Genomic DNA, 19,928 nt, shown 5'->3' with positions numbered 1-19,928 from the left:
TAGCTAGTGAATTAGTTTTACTGTCTTTAGGTGACATATAGAAATGCTTTTGCCTCCTGTTTTATATGATAGACGGATTGTTGACACTTTACATATTCAAATTTTATTAAAAATTTTAGATAGGTTCAAAAGACTTCTTTCCTTAGATTGATTTTTTCATCACAACTAATACCTTACAAGGTACAGTAGTTGTCAGTCAACAGTCACCTACAGCCAGACTCTGTCATCAGCAACATTCAGCCATTGCAGTCTTCTAAAGTAGAAAAAGAAAAGGGCCTCTTAATGGATCAATGTTAATGAGGTGCTAATTTAGTCTTCATTTAGATGCCATAAGAACAGCCTGGGTTTCATAACATGAACATAAAACACATATTCCTGTTTATTTTTCTCACCAACTCAATCAGCATTGTTTCTCCTCATTACTTTGCACTTTTTCCAGTTAAATAAATAAATAAATAAACACAACTTACGTGGATCTTTATTTGTTAGTGCTAGTCTTAGATTTGTATTTCAGAGAACCACATACAGTACATCAACTCTTGCCATTTCATTTAAATCTTTACCAGATGTAATGACTGTTTTGACTAATTGTGCAGAAATTGCTATAACTGCTGTACTAACAACTCTAGCCGTGTGATTTAACTTTGATATGCTGAAGTGTTGGTAAAAGGAGTACTTCACCCTATTCATTCATTTCACCTCATCAAAGTAAGAGATAAATTAACATAATGTAGATCTATAAACCAAGCTTGTTTCTGAGAGAAAATCGTTTATTTACAGCATGATCAGCTATGCTTACAATTTGTTCTAAAAAGAATGTCTAAGTTCACATGTGATACCTTTTCTAGAAGATTTTCCATGCCTCTAAACCCTCAGGTTTAGAGGCAAGGAAAGAGACTGTTTGTGTTCCCAGACTTAAATTTATGAGTGAGCGGGTGCGAAAATGATGGTATAGGCAGGAAATTGTGAGAATTTATGTAAGTCTTGGGGCAAGAGACAATTAACAAACCACAGCATTTGCTTGTTGGTTTGCCTCTGATAATTTACACACTTTCTTCTCAAACCCCAGATAGTGTTCAAAATGCTCTGCAATTTGTTTCTGCTTGCCACTACCCAGAATTCTTTGTGATCCACAATAGATTTTGGCACTACTGCATGAAGAAAAGGATTAGTAAGTTTGTTAACTCTCTGAGCAGAAATGCATTAAAAACACAGTCATAAGTAACTCCTTGATGAATAGATATTGAGGCTCAATGAAACATTCATTATATGTGCATTAAAGGCACTTCATCAGGAGTGGCCATGAATGAATATGAATTAACAACTACAGACACACTACCACAGACAGACCTCCCCTATTCAAATCTCACTCCAATAACCTCCAATAATTGTAATTCAGTAATAAGGAGCTTACAGCTCTTGTTATCCGTCTGATATAGAAGTGAACATGAAGAGCACCATGGGAAGAGCAATACAAGAGATTATCGTTTCGAGAGGGTCTCCCTCACCCCCTCTCACCTAACCCGACATTGGCTTCAGGTCAGCCATCTCTAATTGTAGTCTTGTTTTTTGGAGTGGACAAAGGTAAGCTGGTTCACCCTTGTGGGGACAAAGTAATGAACATTAAGGCCTGGTTCACTAACATGCTAAAGGACGCCACAACAGCTACCACCAAAAGGGCTTGAAGGCTCATGCTAGACTGAGCAGTTTTTTTTTAAAGGCATTCACTTTTGGAGAGGTCTACTCTTATAACAAGGAGACTGTAGAGTGGCTAGTGTTTTGTATTTTTGCCCTACCTTGGCATTTCTGGAAACATGTCTCAGGATGTGATCAATCAGATGTTCCTAAAAAGTCTAATGTAGGAAATTAATGCGTGCCACCTGCCAATTGTGCACACTTGTTTAAGTAACACATTTCAATTAGATCTGGACAACAGACTAAAAAAAAGTTTGATATATGGGAATATCCATAAAAAAGTATGTTTTTAAAGTTTTTGAATGAATTAACAAATATAAAACAAAATATCTGAAACAGTAATCTGAAATATTATTGACATTTAAAATATCTGTTTTCAATATTTATATATTTTAAAATGGTATTTATTCCTGTGGTGGCAAGGCTGAATTTTCAGCAGCAATTACGCCAGTATTCAGTGACACATGATATGGCACCAAATAATTTTTTATATATATATATTTTTTTTATTATTATCCATGTTGAAAACAGTTGTGCTGCTTAATATGTATTTTTTTTTATGTAAAGCAAGATACTTTTTTTATTCTTTGAACACCATTTTTTGTTGACATCAAAAAAATATTTTCTAACATTATAAATGTCTTTATTGTAACTTTTGATCAAACTAATGGGTCCTTGCTGAATAAAACTATCCATTTTTTAAATAAAATATCAGCTATTGTCATTTGAAAAATCTCAGGTTTGTGCACACACAGGGACAACAGGGATATTATTAATTTTCATTTATTTATTTATTTTGCAGTAAATAATTTCAGGATTTTTTTTTCTTTATCAATGCACAGCAAAAGGTAATGCAAATGCAAAATTGGTAGAGATCTGTATCTGACTTAAGTGACACAAATATGTGACATGGGTAATGACTACTGACGAGTCAATAATGTTTAAAGGCAAATTATTAAAAGCTCTAGGCTAAATATTTTCTAAACAAATGAGCATAAAGAGCATAAACATGTTACACCCATCCCTACTTTCCCATTTTACAAGATGCACACTAGATGTAGTGTATTGTAAAACACTGAAAGACAGTGTGCATGCAAAAGCTCTCTGTGTTAGAATGAAGCATCTGTCAAAGAACTCACATAAATGCTTCCCACTAAAACGCGTCTATGAATCTATTTAAAAGGCTAATTTGGCTTAATTTGAAATTTAAAGCAAATGAAATCCAGTGCATATGTATTCAAATCAAAACAAGCGTCTTTCTCCACACATATCTGCCCACATCATTCCATATCCTGCCAGTTTCTTTCAAGCACAACAAAGCTGAAATAATGATAAGCACCTGGATCTCCACAGGCTCCCTGTTAGAACCAATTGGTGGTAACTGATAAATTAGGGTTGTATCTAAACTGGTCATGACACTCAATGATTCCTTTCACATTGACGTCAGCGACATGAAGTGCCTCTTTATGTGCAGCACGTCCTGTGGCTGGAATGTACCGCAATAAAGAGGCAGAGAAGCATCTGAGTGAAAGAGAAAGAAAGAGACAGAAAGCAGTGACAGCCTCCCTCCCAAACACCCCGTGAGAATTCCCTCCTACATGTCTGGGCTTTGCATGTGCCCTGTTTACAATCATACAAACCATGTGGTGTTCTTCCAAGGCCACAGATGAATCGAAAGCATCTAGAGCATCCTGGAAGACTTCAAATCACCTTGCTTTATAAATGTGGGCATAAATATCCCCCAACCAGTCTGGGAACATTTGCCATTCTGTGTTTTGCTTTAAAACTACAATCTGTGGCATACATTAAAGTGTGGTTTAACCCTCTGGAGTCGATCCCCGCGCATACGAGTGTTGAGGCATTTTCTCCTGATAACCTCGAAAAGAACTTAAATGAAGTATAAGTGTAAGTTAGTCTTTTTTTTTTTAAATTCATATACTTGTATTAGGTTTCACATAACGTGTACACATTTTACTAGTTAGACTCTTTCCAAACTATAATTCCTGACTAAATGTATAATCAAGTGAAACTTTATGAAGTTTCATTTACATCATCTAAATGTTCTACTGTACTACTAGTATCAGTGACCATCACAATAATGTTAATAATGCAGTTTATCATTTAGTTTATTTGAGAGCACATAAACAATACACACTTTGGAAATGCTAGTTATGTGATGTTCATTTATATATTTCAACATTACACAATACCAGTCAATACCAGTTTGCTAAAGCAGTAATATTGCTCAATATTTTTACGATTTAAAATAACTGCTTTCTATTTGAATATATTTTACAATTTAATTTATTCCTGTGATCAAAGCTAAATTTTCAGCATCAAGTCTTGCTGTTCTTTCAATTTATCAAAAAAAACCTGAAAAAAAAATCTCATCTCTTTTCAACATTATTATTATTAATAATAATAATAATAATAATAATAACAATATTTAAAAAAAAGTAGAAAATCAGAAATTATATATATATATATATATATAATATATATATATATATATATATATATATATATAGATATATATATATATATATAAATATATATATATATATAGTACAGACCAAAAGTTTGGAAACATTACTATTTTTAATGTTTTTGAAAGAAGTTTCTTCTGCTCATAAAGCCTGCATTTATTTGATCAAAAATACAGAAAAAACAATAATATTGTGAAAATATTAATACAACTTAAAATAATAGTTTTCTATTTGAATATACTTAAAAAAATAATTTATTCCTGTGATGCAAAGCTGAATTTTCAGCATCATTACCTCCAGCCTTCAGTGTCACATGTAACATCCAGTCTATCACATGATCATTTAGAAATCATTCTAATATTCTGATTTATTATGAGTGTTGGAAACAGTTCTGCTGTCTAATATATTTGATGAATAAAGGTTAAAAAGAACTGCATTTATTCAAAATAAAAACATAATATATATTCTAATAAGATATTTTCTTTACTATCACTTTTTATCAATTTTAACACATCCTTGCTGAATAAAAGTATTGATTTTATTTAAAAGAAAAAGAAAGAAAAAAAAATTACTGACCCCAAATTACTGACCAGTAGTGTATATTGTTATTACAAAATATTTATATTTTAAAAACATAGCAAAAACATAATTTTTTTTTTTTTTTTACTTTTTATTCATCAAAGTATCCTAAAAAAGTATCACATGTTCTGAAAAAAAAATTAAGCAGCCGAACTGTTTCCAACTTTGATAATGAACCAAAAAATTAAAATGATTTCTAAAGGGTCATGTGATAATGATCCAAAAAATTCAGCTTTGCATCACAGAAATAAATGATAAATTTAAAGTATAATAAATTTAAAAAACAATTATTTTAAATTGTAATAATATATCACAATATTACATTTTTTTCTGTATTTTTGATCAAATAAATGCAGGCTTGATGAGCAGAAGAAAATCTTCTTTCAAAAACATTAAAAATAGTAATATATATATATATATATATATATATATATATATATATATATATATATATATATATATATATATATATATATATAGATAGATAGATAGATAGATAGATAGATAGATAGATAGATAGACACTGTTGTGGTAAGTTAAGATGGACTCTAAAGCCTATTGTTTCCCTGCACTTTCTCTCGTTATTGTATTTTTTATTTTATTTTTTTCACAGTTTTCCCCCTCTCATGCTCTCTGCCTTGCCCCCTCCACTCTAGTACTTGGCCCTGGCCAGCCGGACCGTGCTGAAAGGCCTTTAGATGGTGACTAGAGCTCTAGGGGGTCTTTCTGGCCTGGCCTGGGGAAAAGGCTGTATTGTGAGGATCAGCAGGCAGCCCCGGCTGCCTCAGTGGCCTCCGTCCAACAAGAATAATGTGAGTGCCAGGGTTAAGGGTCACCCTACTTCTGCAGTCCCCCACTGGGCTTTCTCTATACCTGCCTTATCCCTGTCGTGCATCTGGTCAAGAGGAGACGAGAACTAGAGAGACATCATCAAGAACAGAGATTCTTTACACTAAGTGGAATTTGTCCAGAAAGGCAAATTCCATTAAGTTTTCCAATTTTGTTTTTTTAAAACCTCCAAAATAGAACAGCTCCGCATAGATTAATGCGTCTAAACAACATTTATTTAATGCTTTATATATGCTAAATGCATTAGAACGTGTAGCATTTTTGTGTAGTAATTATACAAAAGCAAATTAATACAGCATTAATATTAGCTGGAAAAATTCACGTTGTATTAAGCTGACATGTTTTGTTGCTGTTTCTTTCTGCCCACTATTATAGTAACATAAATGTAATAAATAAATAAATAAATAAATGTAATAAATGAAATAAATAAATAAATAATTTATTATTTTAATAATTAATTAATTTTAAATATTAATTAATTAATTAATTATTTACATCATTCATAATTTGTTTATTTATTTATTATTTATATATATATATAATATATATATATATATATATATATTATATAGACACACACACCTAGGGCTGCCAGTAGAATAAATTAATTATGACTAATTTCATGTTTAATGAATTCAGTGAGTTTGTCTTTAGAAGAGCAAAATGAAACACCAATATCGTAATGTAATTTAGCAAATACAACCAACATCTTAAATTTGACAGTCCTAAAAATGGATTCCTTTGATACCACTGGTATAAGTTGCAGTGTTTTCTATCTTCTTAAATTCATCACTTCACCCATATAGTTTAAAAGTGGTTAGCTAATTATAGTAGTTTGTAACTTGTAAGTTAAAAGTACCTTAGCAGTTTGCAGTGCAGCTTACTACTTATATTAATATGTTAATATGTTATATTAATTATACTTATATGCTTTACATTGTGAATAGAATATGGGTTGACAAGCTACAGTTTTCAAGTACCTTCCCCAATACCACTGACAATGAAGAGGACAATCCACTGTGACATTACTGCAATCTTTTTGCTCCAGCAGTTTTGTATAATGTGTAAAAGGGCAGTCTGTGTGTGCACTGCACATGTAAGCTGTTTCATCACGGGACTGCTGATGCCTGAAGACAGAATATGTCAAACATTCAGTCATGCTTAAAGCCAGATCTCTCCTTCACCTTCTTATCTTGACATTGCGTTTCAGCACCGGGGAGTTCCAGACATCATGGCCACATGGCTCTTCAGCCAGCAGAACATAAACATTTTCAGTGAAAGCCAGGGAATGAACCACAGTGCTTAACTATGGCTGAATAATCATTCACTGCACGTCTATAAGGGAGTATAAATTACCAGCGAAACTCTGCAAAGTAATCATGAAGCCATGTATTTTGACTCATGGTTAACCAATATTTTTATATTCCATATAATATAAAATAAAGGGTACATGCAATTACACTGGGTTTCTGTAGCTTTTATTAAGGTACATTTATTTATTATTAATAAATTTATTAAGACCTGACCCACACAGACCCTGATTACAAGCCTGCTAGTGCCATTTCCAAATGGCCGCCGCCTTCGTTTTATTCTACCCAACAAAATCATTCTGACCACACATTTTATGATCTGACCCCAAGTTACAATACAATAGACTTCAAAATGAGCCTTCTTACCCCAGATCAGAGCCTTCTGCTTCAGTCATGGTTCTGAGGGGTTGTCACTGGTGATGTACTGCCGTGAAGCCTGCACCCTGACCCCACATAACAAGTACATTAACCTCTTCAGAGATGCACCACTTCAGCCCTAAAAACTCTGACCCTGAAGCCCCTCTTGTGGCCACGGGAGGTCCCTCAATTCCCCTCCACACTGCATGATCACTGCATTATCTGCCCCTGTTCTTTGTGTATGTTGCCGAATAACATTCCTCTAGCTCTCTATGATGCTTCTACCCCCCTAACCAGTCAGGACACAGGAAGAGAGCGCTCTGTTGTGCCCAGCGTGAGTGCGCTCTCAGCAGGATGGTGAGGGCAGCTCGACTGGGGTCTGCAGGTACTTTTCATCCTGCCTGGCAGGCGAGTCCCAGCTCCCTGCTGCTGGAAATTAGTTGCCGACTGGCCTCTCTTTCTGCTGGTGTCAGACACTGGCCCCTGATGAGAGATTTGTTGATATGATAACTCGATTAGGCCTCGGGCATGGTGGCGGAAAACTAGAGAGACATTGCACTCACTCTTTAACCTCTCCTCAGGAGACTGCAATTAGGCCTGATAATTGGTTAACTGGGCAGACTGTTTTAAATACTCTTCTTTTTTTGGATTCCTTCTTAATTTGGTCTTGGGAAACATATGCTGTTCAAGGATATGTCTAATTTATTCAACAAACTGAAATTGTTAACACACACACACACACACACACACACACACACACACACACACATACATATATATATATATATATATATATATATATATATATATATATATATATATATTCCTGCTGTTCATGGTTCTCGTAAGGTCCATTCACACCTTCAATTTATTAAACAAACTGAAATTGTGTTAACACATATGAATATAACAATTTCAGATAACAATTTCAGTTTTGTAGCTGTTTAGCTGTAAGCATGTCCATCCAACATTTTTGACACAGGCAGTCAAACAGGCCAGACACAGAACCATTCTTATGGAACCATTCTATTCTAAGGAGTTAAAGGGGATGTTATAAAACACACTTTTCTTTGTTTTCACCCTGATGAGTTGCATCCTTCTATGCCCAAACTACTGTAGTTAATGGGCTTTTGGTCATTAACTTACATAAAGTTTTCTGTGGGAGTTCGTGTTAGGGGCTAGAATACAGGGGGGCGCCAACACTGATCTTGCATACAACTCAGCAAATGTGTAGTTGCCCCCTGAATGGACGGGTATTTACAAATCGTCAATGTTTAGACTGTTTACACACAAATGGACATTTGGTCAGATCGCCATCTAGTGGTGCATTTGAAAAAGCATTATGGTATATCACACAAATGTGTATATCTCTCTATTTCCTTTGCAGTTAGTCAGTTTCATTAGTCTTACAGTAATCAAGGATCTTGATCGTAGAACGTTCCGTGCAGGTTGGGGTTTCTGTGCGTGTTTGTGTGTTTTTTGTTTGTGCTCCACTGTAAAACATATACACTACATACTTAAATGCTCACACAATAGCTTTTATTTATTTATTTAAACTAAGGACACTGTGCAGGTTGTGTTTTTTCCCATTAATTTCGATACAAAAACAGGATAGAATGTGATTTTATGAATCACTGTTTGGGCAGCAGGTGCCGCAAATTATTGAACAAAACAAAATAAATGCGGCTACACTGACACCTAGTGCGTGACATTGGGAAAGACATTCATATCTGTTTTGAAGAACAACCTTTTGCATCTAGACTAAAACCGGACTGAGTGCCTGAAAAATCGACCAAGAAAATATTCCCATGCTAATTTGTGAATTTTTTGATGGAATAATCCTGTTTTCAGATCCATTTACATGCTTAAATAAGTGCAATTAAAAGCATAATAAATATTAAATGCTGAAAAAAGTATACAATTAATAAATATGCAGCTAGACAAATATTTAAATTCTATGCAAATTAGGCCTATGACCAATAACTTTCTGCACCTCTTCTGATTTAGCCTCTTGTTTTTATGACCCACCCTAAAAGCATCTGGTCACAAAGCATTCTTTTGCTCTCTAATACAATGTGACCAAAGTCTTACACCTACAAAGTTTTTCTTCTAAGGATAATTAATCAAGACTGCTGACATTTGATAAATGAATTGCAAATAATTGCTTAATAGTAGCCAACAGATGCCCAAACCTGTACAAGAGCTGTGACCTAACTCAAAAGAAAGCCTTTTAGATTACGCTTTCCAAAGAACAGTAAACACATTACATCACATACAGGTATTAACTGCTAGATGGATTTACAATGATTTTGACTTATTAGATAAAAAATACAAACATGAAACAGCTTGAAAAGTATGTCTGTGTTCTGTTGTAAAATATGTACAATGCCAGTTTAAAGTTTGGACACACTTAAAGGGACAGTTCACCCAAAAATGAAAACTCTGTCATCATTTATTCACCCGTGTAAGACTTCGGTTAATTTTCAAAACACACATTAACATAATATTTAATAATCATAAGAAGAGGTTTCTTTCCTTCCACTGAAAGTCCAGGGAACCAAAACTTAGAAGACAAAAAAAAAAAAAGATCAAAGAGCTACAGTCTCTGTCTCATCAACTGGTCTGAGTATAATGGACTTAGTATAGGAAAAGTGAGTCAAATTGACTTGGGTGTGCAGTCTCTCCCTTTGTTCCAGAGAGCAGTATAGTGAATAAGTGAATTTGGCCAGCACCATAGTACAGCAGATTTCCACCAGCAGCATTGTAGTATAATATATCATCAGTTCCTTACATGATGAGTACTTGTTGGTGGTAGTAGGTGTTGAGAGAGGGGCCTGAAGAGAGTCGGTACAGATGAAACTACTATGTGTGGTGAGAAAAGGTGTTGTTTTCCTTGTAGTAGTGCTGGGTGGTAAGGTAGTTGCTGTCGTTTTTTGACTTGTAATAGTGGTGGGGATTAATATAGTTGTAGTGGCTATAGTTGTTGCAATTGTAGTTTGGATTGTCGATGTTGATGTGGTGGGAGTCACTGTAGTCGTCACATGGGCAGTTGTTGATGGCACCGTGGTTGTAGAAGTGGTGGTCGCTGAAGTTGTTGTTTGTACTGTCGTTGTTGATGTGGTGGGAATCAATGCAGTTGTCAGGTGGGCAGTTGTTGGCTCTAGTGTAGTTGTTGATACTGTGGTTCGGATTGATGTAGTTGACGGAGCTGTAGTTGTAGCAGTGGTGGTGGGTAGTGTGGTTGTGGTTAGTAGCAAAGTTGTGAGTTGAGTAGTTGGTGCTGTGGTGGTTGTCTGTGTTGTAGTTGGTTGAGCTGTTGTTGGTATTGTTGGAGTAGGTGTGGTTGTGGTCTGTAAAGCAGTAGTTGTTGTAGGCGCTGCTGTCGTTGAGGTTAACCTCGTTGTTGAGGCAGTTGTGGTGTGCAGTGTGGTCATGGGAACGGTACTTGTAAGGAGAGGGGTGGTAGGTGGTGAAGTTGTGAGGCATATTAATTGTTCTTCTGTTAAAGAGATGATTGATTGTTTAAGCAGATTTTTTGGAAACTCGCAAACTTCTGGAGTTTTTGATTTAATCTTGTGCTTATTGTTCTTCATCCATTCATAGAATGGCAACAGGTTACAGTCACAATTCCATGGGTTCTTGTCCAGGTACAGTTTACTGAGTTTTGGAAGAGTGTCAAAAACATCGCCAGGGAGGCTTTGTAGTTTATTATTTCCCAGTCTGAGTGTTGAAAGAGACTTTAGTTCTTTAAAGTCCTCTTGTTTTAATGACTCTATATTGCTATCTATAAGATTCAGATCAGTCAATTTCTCAAGACCTTCAAAAAAGTCTGCAGATATAATTGAAAACTGGTTTGAGGAAAGGTCTAACTTCTTTAGCTTCTTAAGTGGACTGAAAACTCCAGTTGGTAAGTGAGTGAGATTGTTATGGCTTAGACTTAATTCAGCTATGCTACCCATTTCTCCAAAAAGGACATTGGGAAGACTGGTGAGTTGATTGTTGTGCAGAGTAAGAATCTTTAATGAAGGGAAACCAACAAATAGATCCGGCTGCAGTTCTGTTAAAAGATTATTGTCTAAATAGAGTTTTTTCAATTTACTTTTATGTGGAAATAAATTTGGTTGTAAAAAGGAGATTTTGTTGCCTTGCAAGGCTATCTCTTCCAAAACAGGGAGATTATCAAAAATCCCATCAGGTAGAGCAGTCAACTGGTTCTCATAAAGCCTGAACAATTTCAAGCTCTTAAGATTGGAAAAAAGAGATGTCGATACGGAACGTAGGCTGTTTTTTGCAAGATGAAGACTCAAGAGATTCTCTAAATTGTCAAATGTCCCTTCCTCAATGGAACTGATCTCATTCATATGTAAATATAGTTCCTGAAGGTTTTTTAAATCATCAAATAACCCGTTTTCAAGGCTATGTATTTTGTTACTTTTTAAAACAAGTTTTTGAAGGTTATTGAGATCCTTAAAAACACCCACAGGTAATGATGTCACATCTGTGCCAGATATCTCAATGGTCGTGATATCAGGCAAACCCTCAAAGGCTCCAGCCTCTACAGAGTGTGTTGAAGTACCAAGAAATTCGATTTTCTTTATTTGAGGGTTTTTAGAAAGAACTCCTTTTGGTATAACAGGAATCTTACTGTTTACAAAAAATATTTCATCAGCTCCATCTTTTAGTTTTTCAGGGATTGCTGTCACGGTTTTGTCATACACGTCTTGATTTTTGCATTCTTCACCCTTTTTACATATATCTTCAGTGCAGCTCCAGTGCAAGTGCACAAGTATGTAAATGATTACTAGTGCAATTTTTAAATGCATATGTCTGTTGAAGAATAAAACATTAAAATGAAATTACCATGACTTACTAATATTAAAACACTTGAATAAATAATAATAAAGAATCTAAATCTAAATTATTTTGATAAAATGAATAATTTATGAATAAAGAATACAAATAAAATAATAGTGAGCTTGACACAGACGTTTTAGGAAGCAGTTTTTTTTTATAGTCTCATTAAATGTAAATAATAACTCTTACCTGCTCATCTCAGTTGCAGCTGAATGACCACTCAGAATGATGTTCCTAAAAGCAATTATAAGTTCTTAGTGCACCACGCTTATCTACACATCCCAAGTGTTTACCGCATGTGAGCAAGGCAGTAGAAAGGGTGTGGACAGTTTGCTTTCTGTTTGAAGAGATTAAGAAAAAAAAAAAAAAAAAATGCAAACTCACTTTCAAAAAGTTTCACAAAGTACACATAATTATTTGGTACACTAAATTGATTATCATACTGTCAATGCCCAAATAATGTAAACAGATTGGAAAATAACATAAACAAAGCAGATGTAGTAGTGTAGTAAATATAGAAAACCCATAACATAAGCATTAAACATACTTTGCAATGAAACCAAGATACCAGATTGACTAGCATACCAAGTTGTAACACCCTGATGGTTCATGGTTTTTATTTAATATAGAAAGTCCTGCTTACTATATAAAATGGTTTTGCTATGAAGAAAAAAAAAACATGTTTAATACAGAACTGCAAAAAGTGTATAACCACTGACAGTGACAAGAAAGGAAAATACAGTGCATTTCTTCATGTGTGACAATATTCATGAGGTTGTGATCATCAAATGTTATCTAATTAGAAATACATTTCATTTCATTTTATTTGTTTATTTATTTTTATTTTAAAAAGTTAGTAAACAAAAAAATAAAAAAAAAAAAAAAAAAATAATACATCACTAAACAAAAAAGAAAAAATCACTTCAGGAGGGCGCTAAACAAACTAGGAAAATAAACAAAGAAAGAAAGAAAGAAAGAAAGAAAGAAAGAAAGTATCCATAACAAACGTTCACTAAAATGAATTTGCCAAATAAAGAATGTTCTCTATAAATCAGCTAGAGACTGTTTAAAAAAAAATAATTGAAATTGAAATTGAACATAGTAGTAACAATAGTAATTTTAGATAACTGAGTTTGTTTTTCTTTGATGTTCCAAGTCTTGACTTCCTCGCTTATTCCTCCTCCATAACACACAGGCAATGATACCGACAATGACAGCAGTAAAGACAATGGCTACAATGATAATGAGTTTGTCTTTGGACAGACCTTGACCCACAGCATTACCTCCACTTATGTCCTCTTCCTTCAGCTCTCTTATATTTCTACCATTCAGGGCTGGAGGAGTATAGCACATCAGAGAAGTAAGGTTCTTTACTTTCTCTGGATACTCTCCAAGCCAGTCCTGAAAAGGTATTATGTCATGGTCACACTTCCAGGGATTCTGATAAACTATAATATTATTAACTATAGACAAAGAGTTTAGAAATTCTTTAGGCAAGTTTGGTAAAGAATTGTTTTGAAGCTCCAGGAGATGTAAATGGGACACACCATCCAAGAGTTTTATGGTTATGTGCTGTATTTGATTATTCTCTAAAGATATGTTAACTAACTTTGGAAGACCTTTGAATATTCCCTCCTCGATATTGGTCATTCGATTAGTGTGGAGAGAGATCTCCTCTAGGTTCATCAAGCCATTGAAAGCACCCGGAGAAATGTGCTGAATCTGGTTCCTACTAAGCACCAAAAGGCGAATCTCAGTTAAATTGCTAAACACATTCTCCTCGAGGTAGGTTAACATGTTGTCGTATAGCCAGATCTCCTGGAGGGCCATTGGCCCAAAAGTCCCAGGCATTAACCTACTGAGTTGGTTCTTGTACAGTGATATATGAGTAAGATTGGGAAGATTAAAAAAAATTGCACTGGGAAGCGATGTTAACCTATTGTTGGAGAGGTAGAGTTTCTTCAGCTTTGGCAAGTTTGAAAAAAGATTAGCTGGTAACTGTGTGATTTTGTTGTCTTGAAGATGCAATGTCTCAAGGTTCACCAGGTCATCAAAGATGGCTGCTGGTATATCTGTTAAATGATTCTGTTGCAGGATTAGGGCTTTGAGATGATTGAGGCCTTGAAAAGAACTGCTGTAAAGCTTTCTGATTGAGTTTCTCTGCAACATGAGTTGTTCCAGCTTTTCTAAACCCCGAAAAGCATCTTCCGGCAGAGAGGTTAGAAGATTTCTGCTTAGGTCTAATGTGTTCAAATCTTTAAGAGGGGTGAGAAGAGATGGTTGGAGAACTTCTAGTTTGTTGTTACTCAGCGTTAGATTTGATAATGCTTTTAGATTCTGAAACAGATCCTGTGGCAGAGAGGTTAGCATTGTTCCAATGAAACCTAAGGCGATGAGATTTCGGGTTTGGTCAAATGAATGAGGTTCCACCACAGCTATTCTGGAGTCCTTGGCTACAAACACAGTGAGGCTCTCAGCGAAAATCTCAAAATCAGCTGGTTTTAATGATTCTATGCTGGTGTTGGAGATGAAGATCAATTTGGTGGTTGGTGGAATGGAGGGAGGAAATTCTTTTATTATAAAGCCTTTGCAAATGATTTTGCTTTCTTCACACTGGCAGTTCTCTGGACATGCAGAGGCAATTGCATTCATGGCACACATGCCAATAATCATGTACCACCCCAGATCCATTGACTCTACAAAAAAAAAAAAAAAAAAAAAAATTATGTCATTATTCTCTACACAACTAAGAAGTGCCTTGTCAAATTCTGGTCTTTTGTATTTTTACCATGATAACTCAAAGCCATACAAAATGCCTAAATCTGTCATATAGAGAAAATAAAAGTGGCTATTTGTGACAAAGCCTCTTGGAAAACCTTCCTTTTGTGACATAAATCATTCCTCCACCAATATGACACAAACATTCGGTTCTGTAAAAGGCCTATAGTGATTTCATTGTGATGACACTTAGGCTTTACTCACACTTAGCCCTCTAACACACATATTTCTTCTTCTTCTTCTTCTTCTAAAGGTTGTTTCTTCTTCTCTGTATCGGTAACAAGTATGGACTGATTTGAAAATATGTAATATACTGAATCTATCTATCTATCTATCTATCTATCTATCTATCTATCTATCTATCTATCTATCTATCTATCTATCTATCTATCTATCTATCTATCTATCTATCTATCTATCTCAAAGATTGGTATGCTCTAAATAGCTTGTTGTTACATACAAGAACGTGCACCTGATCAAGACAATGACTTGTTTCTCTTCTTTTATTTCTATAAACAGGTTACCACATTTGCAGTGTTCTCAGCATTGGACATCAAAATGTATTAGGAACATAAATAATAGTAATAATAATTATAATGAAATGCTCTTTTTTAAAGAAAATATTACTTTCCTTCTGTCTCCTTGCACAGACATTTAATGGAAACATGCCAGCATTAAATTTTAATAAGTCAGAACAAAACTGAAAGCACGTGGAATAATAATCTGTTCCAGAAAAAAACAAACCATAGTCTGTTAGTGCTGTAACATTTAACTGTGTAGTCTTTCAAATATATCCAGCTATTATTTGCTGTAATTTCTATTTTTGTCTTATAATTTTCTAATATTTTTGTCTCTTTATTGTCTAATTTTGTAGACTGGTGGACTAGTTATTGAATGTGTTAAAAAAATGGGGGGGGGTGTTTAAAATTAGCATTCACTAAACATTTGTTTCTGATTTGAAAAGTTTTTGTTTTAGTCAAATACATTGCCCTCCATAAGTATTGGAACAGTAAAGACAAAACTGCTTTCTCTGCTGTGGAGTCGAGACATTTGCAAATATGATTAAAAGATGAGTACGTGACAAAACTACAGAATGTCACATTTTATTATTAGGTCTTTCGACACGAACATGTTGTACCAAATAAAAAGGACAGCACTTTTAGAGTTCATCCCACTATTTGATGTGAGCATAAGTATTGGAACAGTTGAATTTAAGACAGATGTAAAAGGTTAAAAGCTAATATTTAGTTGCAGATCCCTTGCATGCAATCAGAGCAGTGAGTCTGCAACCCATAGACATCACCAGACTCTTGGTCTTATGCTTTGAAATGCTTTTCCCCAGCCTCTAATGCAGCCAATTCCAACTGCTGCTTGTTTTGGGGCGTTTGTGTCTTTAGTCTCCTCTTCAACTGGTAAAATTAATGTTCAATCGGATTTAAAACTGGAGATGAATTTTAGCAATCTAAGACTTTACATTTCTTTGCCCTGATAAAGTCCTTGACTGAACTGGCAGGGTGTTTTGGGTCATTGTCCTGATCCAATATGAAGTGCTTTCCAATGAGTTTGGTGGCATTTTCTTGAATATTGATAGCCAAGAAAATGTTGTACCCCTCCAAATTCATTCTGCTACTGCCATCATACATTAAGTCATTATTAAAATTAAAAGGTCCTGTACTAGAGACAGCCATGCATGCCCATGCCATGACACCACCTCCACCAAGCTTTATAGAAGAGGTTGTATGCTTAGGGTCATTTGCGGTTCCCTTTTTTCTCCACACTTTTGCTTTCCAATCACTTAGATAAAGGTTAATCTTTGTCTCATTGGTCCATCAACTCAGTTCCAAAGCTCTACTGGCTCACATTTGTGAAAAATCTTGCCTTTCTATTTTTGGTGCTGATTAGAGGTTTGCATCTTGCTGTATAGCTTCTGTAATTCTGTGTCAAATACTCCTGCGGACTGTAGATTGACCGAGCATCACCCCAGCTTTCAGGAGGTTGTTGGTGATTTTACAGACATGTATTTTAGGGTTCATTTTCACAGCTTTTATGATTTGTCTGTTATCAACTACTGTTGTTTTTCTCAGCCGATCAGGTCGTCGTTGGCTGCTGATGTTTCCGGTAGTTTCCAAATTCTTGATTGCTCCATGCCCTTTGTTTTTCCTATAGTTCTAATTGACTTCCTCTTTTCTTTTAGCATCCAAATTGCTTGCTTTTCTTTCAGAGTCGGCTTCCTCATCTTCATCCTGGTTTGTGTGTGGCATCATTGAATGCAAGACTTAGAATGCAGAAGTAATGGATAAAACTGATAAGACACATCCCCTGCTTTTAATATCTGAAGAATTAATGCAACAGGACACAGCTGAACACTTAGAAAGACCTGTGAGGCAACTGTTCCAATACTTAATACTCACATCAGATAGGGAGATGAAACTCTAAAAGTGCTGATCTTCATAGCTGGTAAAACATCTTTGTGTTGAATCACCCAATAAAATGTGACATTCTGTAGTTTTGTCTCATATTCTTTTTAAAATCGTATTTACAGATTTCTTGACTCCACAGCAAACAGAACAATTTTGTCTTTACTGTTCCAATACTTATGGAGGGCACTGTATGTAGTAAAGGCATGACTATCAGTAATTTTAAATTCTAGAAGTGCATTAATTATTAACACTAACTTAGTTCACTTTAACCGTAATCTTTTAACTCAAACAGTTCAAACTAACATCCAGAACAAATGAATTAGTACAAAGTATCTTACCCTTGAATTAGAAGATGTTTTGTCAGTGATATCGGTGCTTTGCTCTCCCTATTACACACAAGCGTTTCCCAGTTCTCTTTTAAACGGATGGAATGTTTTCTTTGTCAGATTCCTTTTTGCCTCCTCATGTCTTTATGGTTATCTTCTTTACAGTCAACTGTCGACTGCACTGATTTATAAGCTCTCATGTACTCACCCACATTTTCTGGAAATGAGTTGGTGAGGAAATGCTGGTTTGTGACCACCCTTTTGTGCTGCTCTTTAAAGGGACAGGAAGTTTGCTATTATTTATGAATGTAAACAGTGTAAGAATGAAAACACCCTCCGGATATTTTGATGGTTTGATTTCAAAAAGAATCAACTCTTGTTGGACTATGTTTAGCTACATTTATAAAGTTGTGCACACAGTATGTAGAATATGTCTTTCTAAGGAATATCATGTGTGCACGGGACCATATTTTAGACATATTGCCCCAGTTACAGTGTGCACTAATACAAATAAATGAGGTCAAAGGAGAAAAGGTGTTCAGTTTAGTTTAAGTTCTGCTGTGCAAAAGATGTCAAGTGACTTTATTAAAGCAACAAGCATTGAAAATTATCATGGTGACTTAAAAATAATTTTACTCTGTTCCTCTACTAATGTGCGTCCCACCCTTCCTTTTATTTTGCAAGTGCTGCTCATTTTGCTGAAGTGGGTTGTCCTCAATCTATGATTACTTATGCAAAAAACATATGAATCACTGTCTGTTTGTGCATACTAATTTTCTTCCATATTTTATGCCTACAGACTGATTACATTTCTCCAATAAAGTAAACTTATACATAAAGTGCTTTACAACACAGGTTGTTTAACGGGGTGGGTGACTGCTTTTTTTTTCTTGGCTTGATTGTGTTTATGGGGTGCAGTGTAACATGTCTTCATGCTTCATTTAAAAAAATAAAAAACACCTTATTTTTCATATATTTTACCTTTATTGTAAGCCACTGTCTCCATTGTAATTTGAATGGCTGGTTGACTTCCTGTTTCTATGATACCACTCCCTCAGAAATACGCAATGGGCTCTGATTGGTTAGCTGGCCCAGTGTGTTGTGATTTGTTTACCGCGTACTGCACGTTGTCCAGAAACTTCATGCCCATTACCATTACAGGCAATAGTTGCATGTGCTCCGGTGGAATGTAAATGATGGTGTCAGTATTGCCTTATTAATTTGAGGTGTGACTATAAGTCTGATGGTGTTTGTACAAATTTGTCTTAGAAGTATTAAATAGCAATTAGCTAACTGGCTACTAAAGTCAAAAAGCATTGGCCTTTATGTCCTTGATATAACCAAAAAATAATGACAGAAACTATACATAGAAAATACATTTCTAAATAATAAAACATACTTAAAGGTTGGGGCCCAACAACAGCTGCCTTTGCTTTTAAAGTGGGAACTGCTCCATATTTCAGTAATAGCTTTTATGTGAATCTCGGTATTGAACTCGTGCAGATTCTGGAAGCTGTCTTCTGTAAAATGTTCAGCACAGACAGCTACATTAGGATTGTAATTGTCAGGAACAGAATTAAAAATAAATTTGAACCATTGTTCACTAGAGCGTCCGTAGGATGGCCGAACACAGAAGACTTGTTAGCGGGGTGAAAATAACACTGTTTTGACGGCATGGCTACAACTCTTCCTCTTCTGTTAAGCCTCACAACATGGCCCCGCCCCCTTTGTTGCATGTCCCTGGGGGTGGGGTTTATGTAAATTTGTGGGTTTGTGACGAACCTGAGAAGTTGCTCGTTGTAGTCCCATGAGTCATTTTTGTAGGCATTAAACTGCAGAATTTTAAAAGACGATATATCAGTTTGCATAGAACTTTCAGTGCCGTAACTTTGCAGATATTGTTTATGCTCAAACAGCAACATTACACACTAACTAATGTTAAAAAAAGTGAAATTGCAATCAACCACCCCTTTAAAGCAGCTTTACAGTATCATTTCTTTATTTATTTTTTTGCAAATAAGCACCCTTTTGTAAAGGCCTGCCCAATCTAATTATTAGTAAAATGAATGAATAATAATTTAGCCATAAATAAAATGATCCACATGATGACCTTTCATCTGACAATCTCTTCCGGGATGATCCCTCGTTCAGACACCTTTAGTAATTTAGCACACCAGGATACCTTCAATAACGTCCGCGGCTGCCGGTAAGTTGAGTTCTCAGCGGAGCGGTGTGCTTATATATTTATATTATTAAATTATTATTATTATTTTA

At 35.1% G+C, this 19,928-nt stretch overlaps 2 protein-coding genes across 2 annotated transcripts; both read right to left on the bottom strand.

Annotated features, from left to right (window-relative positions):
- Positions 1-8,793: 8,793 nt before the first annotated feature.
- On the bottom strand, positions 8,794-12,473 carry LOC122145331 (leucine-rich repeat-containing protein 15-like). The gene is made up of 2 exons (XM_042758473.1): positions 12,320-12,473; positions 8,794-12,103 (listed from the first exon to the last, which is right to left on the bottom strand). Exons 1-2 carry the CDS (start codon positions 12,325-12,327, stop codon positions 9,865-9,867), a joined length of 2,247 nt encoding a protein of 748 aa, XP_042614407.1. The 5' UTR covers positions 12,328-12,473; the 3' UTR covers positions 8,794-9,864.
- Positions 12,474-13,090: 617 nt separating this feature from the next.
- Positions 13,091-17,890, bottom strand: LOC109052816 (leucine-rich repeat-containing protein 15-like). The gene is made up of 2 exons (XM_019070252.2): positions 17,667-17,890; positions 13,091-14,826 (listed from the first exon to the last, which is right to left on the bottom strand). The coding sequence occupies exon 2, from the start codon at positions 14,819-14,821 to the stop codon at positions 13,250-13,252; it is 1,572 nt and encodes a 523-aa protein (XP_018925797.2). The 5' UTR covers positions 14,822-14,826; positions 17,667-17,890; the 3' UTR covers positions 13,091-13,249.
- Positions 17,891-19,928: the final 2,038 nt, after the last annotated feature.

This window comes from Cyprinus carpio, chromosome A6 (genome assembly GCF_018340385.1).
Source record: "Cyprinus carpio isolate SPL01 chromosome A6, ASM1834038v1, whole genome shotgun sequence".
Classification (NCBI taxonomy): domain Eukaryota; kingdom Metazoa; phylum Chordata; class Actinopteri; order Cypriniformes; family Cyprinidae; genus Cyprinus; species Cyprinus carpio.
Note: the sequence above shows the minus strand (reverse complement) of the source record. Positions and strands in the feature narration are given on the sequence as shown.

What these genes read in the sequence shown, in the direction of transcription:
- LOC109052816 (XM_019070252.2), bottom strand. Translation starts at nt 14,821, where the DNA reads ATGGATCTGGGGTGGTACATGATTATTGGCATGTGTGCCATGAATGCA.